Source organism: Staurois parvus, unplaced genomic scaffold, assembly GCF_062004578.1.
Source record: "Staurois parvus isolate SC_StPar_1 unplaced genomic scaffold, SC_StPar_1.0 ptg000347l, whole genome shotgun sequence".
In the NCBI taxonomy this organism is placed as follows: domain Eukaryota; kingdom Metazoa; phylum Chordata; class Amphibia; order Anura; family Ranidae; genus Staurois; species Staurois parvus.
The window spans coordinates 6802887-6817586 of record NW_028318143.1 but is presented as its reverse complement, the minus strand read 5'-3'; the positions used below and the strand labels follow the sequence as shown (position 1 = coordinate 6817586).

Here is a 14700-nt window from a genome sequence, read left to right as displayed (position 1 = left end):
AACTGTTAAATTTCCCATGTTACAATGTTGAAATAGTACAGTACATGAGTCACAAAAAATGTCTTTCTCATTTGTTGTCAGGGAAGACCGGGACGTAAAGGCTATGCTGGAGAACAAGGGCTGGAAGGCTTGAAGGTGAACCTGTTTATATACTGTAGACCCTTTTTTCCTGTAGAAGAAAGATGAGTAGGAAATAAGACAGACATAGCTAGGATGAGCTCTCCATCTGGGACATGACACAGTCTCTTCCTCCCTAGCATTTCTTGGCTGAGATATCACTGCATCCTTATGGTTGCCCAATGTGGGATTACAATTAGCATGTTTTGTTTTTAATTAATATTCAAGCTGTGTGTATTCCAAGCACTTTACTTACACAAAGGCAAATTCCTGAAGGTGTTTTAGGATAAAAGACTGTCTGTCTTGCTTAGTAAAACAAAAAGCAATATGCAGACTGCAAAAATCTAAAGCAGCTTGTCAGAATTGAATCATTACACTGTTTAATGTCAGTAAACTGAAATTTCAGATGCTAAATGGTAGACATGAGTTTTTTTTGCATTAACCACTTCAGTACTGGGTACTTTCACCCCCTTCCTTCCCAGGTCAATTTTCAGTTTTCAGCACTGTTGCACTTTTAATGATAATTGCGCGGTCATGCAACACTGTATCCATATTACTTTTTTATATTTTTTTTCACACAAATAGAGTTTTCTTTTGGTAGTATTTAATCGCCATTGGGTTTTGAATTTTTTGCTAAATAAAAAAAAGTCAGAAAATTTTGAAAAAAACGCATTTTTTTTTGTTAAAAAATGTTGCAAATAAATAATCTTTCTTCATAAATTTAGGCCAAACTGTATTCTGCTACATTTCTTTGGTGAAAATAACCCAAATCAGTGTTTATTATTTAGCCTGCAGGGAAGTTATAGAGTCCATAAACTATGGTATATACAGTATCAGAAAACTGATCAATCCTTATGTACTGACAGCTCATTTCTTGAGCTCCGGAAAACACTAGGAAAGTACAAATGGCTCCAAATTACCACGTTTTAGAAAGTAGGCAGTCCAAGGTATTTAGAAAGAGGCATGGTGAGTTTTTTGAACTTGTAATTTTTTTGTCACAATTTTTTTATATATTGTCACCATTGCAGTACAGTGTCATCATATAACTGCTGTGGCGGTGATCAGGGGCACTGACTGGTGACAGAATGTGAAAAATGTTTTTAGTTTTTCTTCATTTTCATTATTTTGTTTTATTTTTTTCATGATTTTTTTACACTGTGACCAGAGCAATACAGCATTACCATTTCACTTGTACAAGCAGCAATTTTTACTGAATGAAATCAATTTATTCAGTGTTCATGATGGTGGTTAGCTGTGATTGGCCTCAATTAGTCACATGGCACAGATGGGCTGTGATTTGCCCTGTCTGTACCATGTGATCACTGTGACCAATCACAGAGATCAACACAATAGTACACAATGGATGGTATGAATGAAAGCCATCTATTGTGTACAATTGTCATGTGATCTGCTGTGATCCCGTTGTACTGGCAGTGGCCGGTACACTGATCAGTCATCTGCTGTGTCCAGTGGATACAGCAGGTGACAGATTGCACAGCCAGTGGAGAATATTTTCAGGACATCATATTATGTCCACCCATTTGTCTATAGACCGGACAGGAACTGGTTAAAGCTTTACTCCAGGTCAATATAAAAGATGCAAACGAATGCAGCTGTGTATTCATTAATACATCATATACAGTATATATTTTAAAACTGAATTCCAGGTATGGTTTGGTTTTCATTTTGCATAGTTACATTGGTCCAGCTTGGACCAATGTAAATATAAATACTCCATAGCTAGATGGTCCCTGTGGAAGTTGAGATTCACTGTAGCCACTGCTATTACTTCCAAGAACTTCCGAAAAATCAAATTCGAATTTCGTTCCATTTGTTAATTCCGATGCACATGACGCCTGCCAATATTATGTTGGACCAATTCAGTTTCGGAATTCGCTTAGTATCTTTGGCAGTCATTTGGTATATTTGGAATAGCTGGTTGTTAAGGAGCAGGGGCGTCCGCCACGTCCTTAACAACCATGACTCGTCTGCTGTCAGCGGGATTCCCCACCGTCAGCAGAGTAAAAAAAAAATGTCAGCATTTGTCTGTTTATAAACAGAGTGGGGGTTACCCCACCCTAATCGATACCAGATTCTTATATCTGGTGTGGATTTTAAGGAGCGCCAAATAAAAAAAAACAAAACGGGTGGGGTGGGTTGTGGGGCCCTTGTCCCCATATTGATGGGGACAAGGGCCTCTTCCCTACAGCAATCCCCCCCCCCCCCCCCGCCAACTCTCGCTGTGAATTGACACAGCGAGATTTTGTCAGTAGGTTCCGAACAATGATTTATGGCCAAGACCTGCTGATTAGGTGTGTCCAATCAGAGCCCTGTGTTGACAAAAAACACAGGCTCTGTACAGAGGGAACGATCTCTTTGTTTCCTCTCCCTGCAAAGGGAGAAGAAACAAACAGATACTTTGTAAAAAGCAGCACACATTACACATTGTTAGGCACACAGTAAACCCTTTGATTGCCCCTAGATAATAACCCCTTCCCAGCCCGTGTATGGTATTATCACTGATCACTGTATTAGTGTCACTGGTGATGTCATTTTCAGTCAGTTAATGTACCTCCCAGCCAGTGTCAGTTAGGCTAAGTTCACACTAGTTTTCTTAGCAGACGTTCAACAGGCATTTGGGAAGCATTTTTTAACGCTGCTCAAACGCCTATGAAAATTTTACACATGGCAGCATGCAGTGCTCTTTACACTGAAGTGTTAGCGTTGCGGCAAAATTGATGCCTCATGTCCAGTCAGTAGGATTTGAAGCCTCCTATTTAAGTCTATGATGATGCTCCTCAAATGCCTGGCAGGTGTTTGCATGGTGTTTACGAGACGGTTTCAGAGCATTAATACCATTAAACTTCACTATAGGCATTTGTGGTGCGGTTTTAACGCTTGGCAAATGCCTATCAAACGCCTCAAAAACTCACATAGGGCATTTGGGGAGCATTTGAGGACCAGTAAAAACTCTTCCCGAACGCCTGTCTAATGCCTGTCAAACACTATAGGGGCGTTCAGCAAGAGTTAGAAATTAGTCAAGTGTGAACGAGCCCTTAGTGCAGCAATGGGCAAACTACTGCCTGCGGGCCGTATACGGCCCGGCGGACCTTTTAATCCGGCTCGCGGAGCATGATACTGTCAGGGTGGCTGTCAGGATGTGTGTAGGCGGGGCAGCGTGACGAACGTGAGGGGAGCTAGGCTCCTCTCACAGTCCGCCCTGAAGACCGGAACGGCGCGGGAACACGGCGAGAGGAACGCGCGGAGCAAAGGTAAGTGAATTGACACAGGGGGGACTTGGGGACTTAATATGGGGGATGAATTACTATGGGGAATGAATTACTATAGGGGGGATGAATTACTATGGGGGATGAATTACTATATGGGGGATGAATTACTATGGGGGATGAATTACTATGGGGGATGAATTACTATATGGGGGATGAATTACTATGGGGGATGAATTACTATATGTGGGATGAATTACTATGGGGGATGAATTACTATATGGGGGATTAATTACTATAGGGGATGAATTACTATGGGGGATGAATTACTATATTGGGGATGAATTACTATGGGGGATGAATTACTATGGGGGATGAATTACTATATGGGGGATGAATTACTGTGGGGGATGAATTACTATGGGGGATGAATTACTATATGGGGGATGAATTACTATATGGGGGGATGAATTACTATGGGGGATGAATTACTATATGGGGGATGAATTACTATGGGGGATGAATTACTATATGGGGGATTAATTACTATGCTTACTATGGGGGAATATTACTATACTTACTATGGATGACACATACACATCATTCATCTACTCTTGGTCCGGCCCCCGGGTCCAATATATGAACCCATTGCGGCCCTCAAGTCAAAAAGTTTGCCCACCCCTGCCTTAGTGTCAGATTCCCAGCCCCGCTATCACAGTCCCACTATAAGTCGCTGATCACCACCATTACAAATAAATAAATTCAGTGTGTGTGTATATATATATAGGTATATCATAGTTTGTAGATGCTACAACTTTCAAACCAATCAATATACACTTATTGAGATTTTTGTAAATATTTTTATGGATTTGTTTTACAGCAGAAAGCAAAAATTATTGGGGTTTTTTTTTTTAATTTTGGTCTTTTTTTTCCTTTATATTAAAAAAAAAGTGTTGATCAAACACCTCCAAAAGAAAGCTCTATTTGTGTGGAAAAAAAAATATAAATTTAATTTGCGTACAGCGGTGCATGGCGGTGCAGTTATCAGCTAAATAGCAAAACATGGTGTGGTCATGAAGGGGGTAACAAAAATCTGTAATATATAAATACATGTAAGTGAAATAGAACATTTATAAAAAAGTATAATTCCAAAAACATAATCATGGATATAACTATGAACTTTATCCTTTTATTACTAGGGTGAAGTTGGAGATATAGGAAACATCGGAAAAATTGGTGAAGCCGTAAGTTTTGTTATTTAAGGAGTGGTATATTAGGGCTAGCATCAAACTAGGCAACTTTGTACAGTACCAAGTACAGTATATCTAGAGCCAAAGTTTTTTTTTTTTTTTAAACTTTGGATAGAGTCAAAGCCCCTGTCATTTTTTTTTTAGTTGTGTGGCCCAATGGAGAGATTTCCATTCACTTTTTGTGCTGTAAACACAACAGAAGTTGAGAAGAAATCTCTCCAAAGTGAGGGGAAATTCCCTCTTTGACTGTTATCACCATGTCCCAATTGGAAGATTCCCCTCTATTCTTATTTTGGTAACAACTGTAACTTTTGGATTTTCCCTCACTTTTATTCCCAGTGTCACCTGGTGGTCAGAGGACAAATAGAGTGTTTTTCCCCAGCACTGACACAGATGTAAAAAAAAAACTTAACAGGGTTGCTAACTCTTGCCCTATGCAAACCAGAAAAAAGCACAAGAATTGTTATAGATGCACTTCAAGAGAACTAAGAATTAATAATGTTTTAACTTTTTGTTGAGCTAATAAACATTGACAATGAATGTGCCTCTCAATAAGTTCTCAAGGCCATGCATTGCATTTTGGCTGTATCAGGAGGGTGCCTTGCTGACAGTGTTTCTGGATTTCCCTGGCACCCTGCAGTAAAAGCATATATATGGCCCAACTTTGAAATCATATATTCATTTCCACATTGTTTCAATTATTTTTCTAGCCTATTCCTATTAATCTGAATTATCTTGAAGTTTGTAAACTTACTTTGTGAAGATTTCCACACATTTACTTCTTTGAATTCTGTGACATGTAGTTCCTATGGCTTGTGAGTAGGCAATGCTGCGTCACACAGTTCACAGGGCCTGCCTTCTGAGGAGGCGGAGTCAGCACAGGGATCACTGCTTGTAAGCAGCAATGTACCATGGGATATGTAGTCCTTAGAAATTGAAAGTAAACAGTGGATGAGAAGCTGCAAAGTATGCAGGGAATCCAGGAAGATGTGGAAAGAGACGGTCAGCAGACAGGCAGAACTCACATCATGAAAGGAGGTTTTTCATGTAAGCCTCTATTGCATTGTCAGCCATTGTTTGTATTGCTATTACAATGCCCATGATATAAAACAAAAGTGTATTCTGTGACCATAGAACGATTTTGTACTAAATGATACTAACTAGCAGTAGTGTCTACCTTTATGAATTTTTCACAATCCGAAACGCCACGGAGAACGCATTAAATTTGTAGACTGAGGTACGCCTGTATTCTATATATAGGTGCGCTACCCAAAAATTTTCATCAAGTGCAAAATTACATGTGCAGACATAGATTTAGTGTAAAGTGCATCAGTTCATCCACTATATAAATACATTTTATGTGCTTAATGCAAACATGCTCAGTCTATAATATGTCCATATGACTACTGTGCGAAAGCCACTCAGCATACCAGTGTTTCCCTGTGATTCCTCCGCCAGTGTTCAGCCACGGGTTAAATGCTTGTTTTATTCTAGGGAAGCAGACACCAAAGATATACTCACCTGACCCGTGAATTCTCCCCGCACAAGACTGGTTCTTTTGGCTCCTGACACCCCCTTCCTTATAAATGGACTGTTCCTGATGTCAGCATGCTCAATGCAAGCTCCACAGACAGGAACAGTCCACTGCTGGACCATGGGGGAGCATGGATTTACGTAGGATTGGCGGGTCAGGTGTGTATTATTATTAAGATTATACAGGATTTATATAGCACCAACAGTTTGCTCAGCGCTTTACAATATAACGGAAGACAATACAGCAACAATACAGTTCAATACAAGAGGGTTAGGAGGGCCCTGCTCCTTGGAGCTTACAATCTAAGAGGGAGGGGCTAGTGGTACAAAAGGCAATAACTGTGGGGGATGGACTGGTAGGAGGAATAGAAGATTCCGTTATTTGCTGAGGGCAGGATAGGCTTCCCTGAAGAGATAGGTCTTCAGAGATTGCCTAAAAGTGAGCAGAGTAGGAGATAGTCTAATAAATTGGGGTAGGGAGTTCCAGAGGATGGGGGAAGCTTAGTCCTCACTCCTAGAAAAAATGAGCAGCTGATCTTTGCAGTGGCGACACAGCCCCACTGCATGGTATACAAAAATGTTAACTGGAGTTCTGCTTTAAGCATGGCCATGTTATCATCAGCCATCTGATCTCTCACAGCCAGAACACACCAGGTAAGAAGTGAACTTTTTCCTCTCACAGCCTCAACTTTTCAATGTCCCTCCAAAGAGAAGCCAAGGGAGGTGCAATAGTGTTATACCATAAAAACTCGCTTTTATTAATACAGACAGGTACTTACAAAATCAGCAGACACACGAGCGCACAGCATTACAAATGCCGAGATCTTGGTTTCGGCATACATGTGACATCACACATGCCATACCAGTTTATATTTTGACACAGGCTTACCCAAAAAGCTATATACAGTATTTGAGGATTTGGAGGGTGCTAAAGTTGAAAAGATATTTTGGGCTTTTTAAAAGAGAAGTCCACTTTTCGAACCATGTTTCATGTTACACCCAGCCGCCCATCCCTTACACTATCTCCCTCCATACCATTGCCATTATTAGCATTCAGCGCTGCTGTGCATGGCTGCACTCACATTCATTCATTCACAGGAACCTATGAATAAAAAAAAAAAATCTTCTGCTGGGGCAGAGGTATCTGTAGTTCTCAATGGTGCACAATTGTGTTGACGTCCCCACATTTGTGCACCATCGAGACTTCGTCTAGCCCTGTAACTGAAGGTCCGTACCTCAGTACACACCTGCGGCTGTAGAAATAGATAGCAGAATCCACTGATAACAGTTTCAATGCTTTGCAGGCTCAAATGCAAAAAAAAAAAATGCACATTTTTTTAACCTCCCTAGCGGTATGATTATGTCCATATTTCTGTGCTCAAAGTGGTAAATTTTTTCGCATGGAAATATGTTTGTTTGTTTTTTTATTGTAGGCCTGTAATTTTTAGGAATAACTCACTGAAATCTGTCCGAACAAGAGTCTAGTAAACATCCCGGGTAGGATAAAACTTGAAACACGAAATCATAAATTATAATTTAATAAATATTCATAAAAAATAATAATAAATTTAATTCAATAATATAATCAAACCAGAAACACTGAAATTTGAAAAATAGCGCCAAGTTCACACATCGCTGAGCAAAGTCGCAAAATTTGTTTTCAATGTCTGATGACGAATTTCCCCACGAATCATTATCACTCAATTCTGCAAGTGGTTCTGATTTACTATCGCTGTTCTCTAGCTGGCTAAAACCGCTTTTGACCTAAAGGGACACTTTTTGGATGCCATGGACGTTTCTCAGTTTCCAGGCAGAAAGAACAGTAAAAATGCAGGCAGGGCGCCGGACAAAGCACTCGGGACAAAATGTATGTGAAATGGTTTGATATAGTAATGTTCTACTATGTGATTTTAGTGAATTTAGTGAATGTCACTTTTTGTCATTTTCAAATTTCCCGCCGTTCCGTCCCTCGTACGTTCCAACGCTCACAGGGGATGGAACCCAGATGACAGATGCCGGCATCGGCCGGATTACATTGCCGGGGACACTGCAGGAGGGACATCGCGGGAGCGCAGGACAAGGTGAGTGATCAAGGGATACCGGAGCGCCGCATGGTAAGCCTGAGTGTAGCTCGGGGTTACTGCTTGTGGTACTGAAACTTGACCCCGAGCTACACTCGGGAATACTGCCAGGGAGGTTAATTAACTATTTATTTATTTGCTGCAAACGGTGGAGTTGGCCTTTAAGCATTGTAAATTTTTTGCTACTATAGTGAATCATGTAATTCGGATGATTTATCTTGATGATGCTCCTGCTAACTTGTTATGTCAACAGACAAGCTCACAATTTATGTGACAGACGGATGTCTTTTTGATGTTGATTATGAAGGCTTTTGCCAATCACAGCTGTGGTAAAACACACTTTTTTCATTTATATGATTTGTAGCACATTGTTGATAGAGGCAGAGATAAAGGGGTGTTTTTATACTCAGTAATTGGCTATAAGCAATCACTTTCCTGAGCAAGGCCCATAAAACAGCGGTAGTCTGTCATACTCATGTTGTTAAAGAGAAACTATTTCCTGCTCAGTATTTCAGGAATGTCACCATTTTCAGAAAAACCTCAATCAGGAGATGATTATTGAAAATATTTTCTTTTTCGCAATTTTGACAGTTTACTGTTTTGCCATCACTAGCTATGAGATATTTTTGAAGATCAGAAGAATTTAATGTCAAATTCGATAGAATGATAGGGGTTTGTTTATCCTTAGAAATAGGTATTGTTTACATAGTTAAAGAGGTCCATCTGTGTGCGGGTAGATGTATCAATAATTCTGTTATGTTCTGTCTACAAAGTTGACTTCATCGACGAACTATCCAACCGGCAGTTCTGGTGTTTTTAGGTAGCTTACTCTCTTTAAGTGGCAAACCATATTTGTCCTGTATGCACAACTTTACCTGGCTGCCAATATGAGACCATGTAGGTCCTTGCCAAGGGCAGCTGTGTGATTAGAACTAAGGGTTCATGTACACAGGGTGTTTGAAAAACTCTTCTGACCGCATGAAACTGACTGCTAGAAAACGTAGGTTAAAAACGTCAGTTTAGCCGCGTTTTTGCGTATTTAGCCGTGGTTGCATTTATAAGCGTTTTTAAAAGATAACCTCAGGAGATCCTCTCAAATGCCCAGAATGCACTGAAAAATAGTAAATAATTAACTATTTCAGACATTTTGTGAGAAATAGAGAGAGCAGAAGCAGAGAGAGCAGTATGTGTTGAGATGACCTGTCTTTTCTGGTTGTATTCACTATGGATCTCATCATGAGCATAATGCAGCACGTTCTACCATTTTTCCTGCACGCAAAACCTGGAACTGACTGCGCTGGTGTACTAGGTTCAGTTGAATACATGGAAAATGCTGTGCATGCATTTTTGATGAAGAAAAAAGGCACCGGACAGCATCTGAATATGGACCAGCCCAAAAAACGCGTCTAAACGCAAACGCGCATAAATGCGTTTACACTCGTTTACAAGTGTTTGGCTTTTGAAACGGCGGTAAACTCCTGAACGCATTTTTTGTGCTGTCAAGAAAATCCCTGTAAACTCAACTGCCTGTAAACTACTGTAAACGACGACGTGTACATGGACACATAGGAAAACATAAAGGAGAGTTCAGGGGCTGCTGAAAAAAACGCTCAGCTGCTCCTAAACTTCAGTTTAGCAGCTGCAGTGTACATGAGCCCTAACCCTGCTACTTACATGGACTACACCTCCTTAAAGCGGAACTTCACTCTCGCAATCAACACGGACTATTTTAAATCCTTATGCTGTTACCATTAGTAAATAGATAGGAAAGTATATCATATTTACTTGTTTTAAACTTTTTTGTACATTTCTTCAGTTACTTCCTGGTTTCCATGCCTAGTTAAATAATGTCAGCCATTTCCCACAAGTCTTCAGGAGGGAAGGGAGGGTTCTCAGCTCAGCCTATGCCTGAGCTAAGGGCAAATGGATTCCAGGAAATGATACATTAATCATCTGCCTTAATCAAGATGGCCACTGACAGAAATGCCAGGGGGTGCTTTTCAAAATGATTTCTCAGAAAAATAAAGCATGGAGACATGGATGGATGCATGAGTTTGCTTTGAATATTAACCCCTTCATGCTGACCATATGCAAATTAGTGGCCCCACTGGACTGGGCTTTTTTTCTGTGGGGCTGCTAATTTGCGTGCCTGCCTTTGTGCTGGGAGCGTACTGCATGGTGCGCTCCCAGTACAGAGACCAGGTTCTCACTGAAAGCCCCAGGTCCCGTTCTAATGGTCGGAACCCAGAACTCCTGATTCTGGGTCACCTGATCGCTGTGATAGCCTCTGGTTGGCTATCACAGTGATCAGTCACTGTGAAGCCCGCCCCCCCCCTCCGTGTTTTCGCTCTGTGATTGGAGGAGAGAGACACATTGTATCTCTCTCTGTCCTTTAAGAGGAAAAAAAAAATTAAGTGTGTGCAAAATAAATAAAGAAACATAACAAATGAATAAAATAAAATAATTAAAAAACAGTATCTAGATCAAGGGTTGATCTAGGTCAGTGGCAGGGTTAGTGTTTGGGTCAAGGGTCAGGGTCAGTATGGTTTTTTTTTTTTTTTTGGTCAGGATTTTTTTTTAATTGTTTTTAAATTAGTATTCATGTCAGTTAGTGGCACGATAAAAAAAAAGCAAAATGCGCACTATTGTTTTTGGGCCATACTACGGGTACAAACAACAACTAACATACACATATGTGGTATCGCTGCGATTGTCAGGAGCAGGAGAAATTATTTTGGGTTGTTCTTTGGTGGTAGGTCATGGTAATAGCAAGAAATATACAGCTCAATTTTCAAAAAAATAGTTTTTTTACTATTCCGGGACAGTTTTCCTTTATTCATAAAAGAAAAATCAGGAGATATCCGTTACCATTTACCACCAAATGAAAGCCCAATTTGTCCTGAAAACATAACAAGGTATAATCCACCTGGATGCACAAAGCAATTGCGATGAGATTTACAGTTTTGCTAACACATGTCAAAGTTGAAAAATTGTGCTTAGGCGTTAAGATTTGTCTTACCATCAGGCACGAAGGGGTTAGAAAATAATTAAATTGTATTCTTGGTTTGTGGTGCTCAGATGCAGTGCAGTTCTACTTTAAAAAAAATATACCAGCACTTACCTCTTAACAATGCCAAAAAGATAAGGATTACAGGGGCGAGCCTAGGGTTAAAAGCATGTCCCTGGCATAGGCAGTATACCAGGTGTACCAGCTCCTTACCATGACAAACTTTTTGTAGAAAAGAATAGCAAAGTGTTTGTGCACAGGATTACTACTGACTCCTTACTGTGCATAGGACTCCTGTTGCTGTTTCAGTTTGCTTGAAACTAAAGTGCTCATGTTAACTATTACTAACGACACAGCAGCTTTATCACAGATAATAGTGAATCCTGTTGGCACCGGTAATGCCTAGTTTTGCATCCTGCCCTTTCTTCCAAATTGCAGATTGTTGGTGGCTTGTTTTCTCAGCTCTCATACATTTGTCCTTCTTCTGTGATTTGTAGGCTTGCTCCTGCCATATGCTGGAGAATATTATGTACTGCAGTGTGGTCACACAGGTGTTGCACACCTGGCTTCAATCAGTAGCCCCTAAGGCTAGGTTCACATCTGTGCGGGTGGTACGGCTGTGGATCTGCACGAAAATCCATGCAGTCGCACCACCCGCACAGAGAAATGCGGACCCATGAGCGGGCGACATTAGTTTTAATGGTACGCCGCCTGCACTGGAAAGTGCAACTGTACTGGGAACCAAGGTTCCCGTGCGGGCTGCATTTTCGGAAGAAGTGCAGGGATTTCTTCCCTGCGTGTCATGGGGCACGAGAGTTCATTCAAATGAATGGGCTCTCGTGTCCGCGCAAAACATGGCCGCATATATGTGAACCAGGGCTAAATCGGCATCATAGCATCCAGAAAGAGTGTAATGAAAGTTTCTGTATCCTGACAGCCAAGCAGATTTTGTGCACTAGTATCTGGTTACCTGTTGTGACTTGGCTTGTTTTTGTCATGTCAACTCATCAGGTATTTTCTGCTCTTAGTTGCCTCTGGTTATGACTATCGCCTGTTTTGCAGTTTCTGTCTGCCACCTGCTCCAAACTTCTGCCTCTTGATTGACAAAATTTGTCTGCTGCCACATGCAACCTCCAGTCTGTTTCCCATAGTTTATCAAATTTAGTCCACTTTGGATACCTAGTTCAGTACTATAGTTTTCCTAGTAAAAAAAGCAGTAGGCATAAAACATTTTTTTGGTAATGTCCCCAAAGATGCCAAACAGTCAACATTCTGGGTTGCGTATATTGTGGATATTAAACTTCTGAGAGATGAATTCAGTGACATGCAACCAGAAGCGTCTAATTCTGACACAATTCCATAACATATGAAGAATATCTCAGTCCAAAATTTTATATTCTTGACAGGTAGGTGTGTCTGGTTTTCCAATAGTATACAATCAAACAGGCAAAAAATATGCCGTATGAAAATATTGCAGCTGTATGAGTTTGACACTCAAAAAGTAGGAGTTAGAGATTTCCACCCAACTCTGTGTTCTGTTATGTCGGGGATATCTTTAATCCATTGGGCCAGAATATGGGATAATTTAGAGGGGTTTCCCTGTAAAAAGGGTAATGTATAATATGAAAATTAGCCATGTATGCAGAGGTTGGAATGGTTCATGCTTCAGGAAGGAGGAGGAAGCAAAGCACCCCCCTTGCATATCTGTGTTGTAAATATCTAAAATACCAGAAATCAGATAGTCTAAGTTCCTGCTTAATGAAGAAAGGGATTTAAATGAACCCTGAGAGTACAATTGATGTAGATAATTCAATCCTGCTTGAACCCACTGAGAGCCATTGGGAACAGGAAGGAAGTGTTTAAGTTCTTAGTTAAAAGGTGAATTGTTAGGAGAAATAGTTTGTGATGTTAGTGAGAGCAAAATGTTTGATCATCAAAACAAAGTGCCCTCATTTTGATCATCAGTCAAAGTGCCCTCATTAGCATGCAGAGTCTGCCTGTGTTTAGGGTTCAAAAGTGTTTTTTAGGAAGAGACCACTGCCACCTCTTTGACTGTGGTCACATTATTTAATTGTGGAAATAACCACCAATGTATGTATACCAGCAGGGGTGCAGAGTGGCATCTTGAAGGTCTGAAAGTAACAGGTCTCCTTGGGTGGAGGGGAGCTGTAATGTGGATTGGGGGAGTTTGGGAGGTGAAGGATGCCAAATAAAGGAAGATATTAAAGAGTTTAGTTATTAGAAAATGAGTTTAGGATTATAAACAGAGAAGTTGGGGAGTATATACAGAAATTTTAGGAAAAATTGCATTTTAAATAAATTGATTCTTCCAAGGATGGTAAGAGGGAGTCGTACACCCATCTTGTGGACAACTGTAATTCAGTCCTAGGTCTCGGGAAGTTGTATTATTTTGCCCAATAAACTTTAAAGTCAGAATAAATTTAACAATCCTGAATTATTGTCAACGGCATTATATTTTGTGGATCAGTGATGTATAGCAACATATTGTCAACATACAGTATTAGAAGACTCTTTCTTCTAAGCAGTATACCCTAACTCCCAGTCAATCTGTGGGGTTCGTTTTATAATCTCAGCAAGTGACTCTATGGCAAGGGAAAAAAGAGGCAGGGACAAGGGGCAGCTGTATAGGGAAGAGATGTGAAATTTATCATTTACTCTAAGACAGGCCAAGGGTTGCGTATAAAGAATTGGTGTCCAGGAAATGATTGTGTGACCAAAGCCACATTTTTCAAATATGCTGGTTAGAAAGGGCCATTTAATTGAGTCAAAGGTTTTGTGGGTGTGCAAAACCATAATGGCTTTTGGAGCAAAAGTGGAGGGATGTTTTTGATAGTTGGTAAAATAAATCCAAGGGTAGGAATCACAGAGTTGATATGCATTGCCAATATTTTAGCTAAGATTTTATCAACATTAATGAAGGAAAACAGTCTATAGGACTCACACTACAGAGGGTCTTCATTAGGTTTAAAGCTTATTACAATGAAAGCTTCCCTAATGGGAGGGCCATAGGATTTCTTCTTGAAATATGTCATTATATGGGGTTAAACGCCACTGAACTTATTTCTCTTTGTATAGTATATACCTCGCTATGGGGTAACAATCCAATCCGGAAGTTTTAAGTGGATAAAGCCCGGGAAAATTCCTCTTCAGTAATTTGGGAGTGTAGAAATGTCCTTAGCTTAGGAGTGAAAGATCTAAGGAGTTAGGATGAGGCTTCAAATAGGCTGGGTCAGAGTGCATTCACATTTCATAAAGTCTAGGATAGAAATACCAAAAGACCTCCAAAACACTGTTATTTTTAGGATATGGTTTTTGTAATAGATTCTAGGTGTAGTGAAGGGAACCTGTTCTGGTTTAGCCAGGAAAGCGATAAGATGTCTGTATTTATCACCAGATTTAAAAATGTATTGTACATGATTTAGGGGTTTCTCTAGGAAAGGATCACATGTGTAGGTTCTTTTGGC

The 14700-nt window shown here is 40.3% G+C and overlaps 1 protein-coding gene across 2 annotated transcripts in view; it reads left to right on the top strand.

Annotated features, from left to right (window-relative positions):
- Positions 1-14700, top strand: part of COL24A1 (collagen type XXIV alpha 1 chain) — a 384809-nt gene that overhangs the window by 243645 nt on the left and 126464 nt on the right. For both annotated transcript variants that reach the window (XM_089684422.1, XM_089684421.1), the window contains exons 23-24: positions 82-135; positions 4544-4588. In XM_089684422.1, coding sequence (XP_089540548.1) covers positions 82-135; positions 4544-4588 — 99 coding nt within the window. The remainder of the gene's footprint in view (positions 1-81; positions 136-4543; positions 4589-14700) is intronic.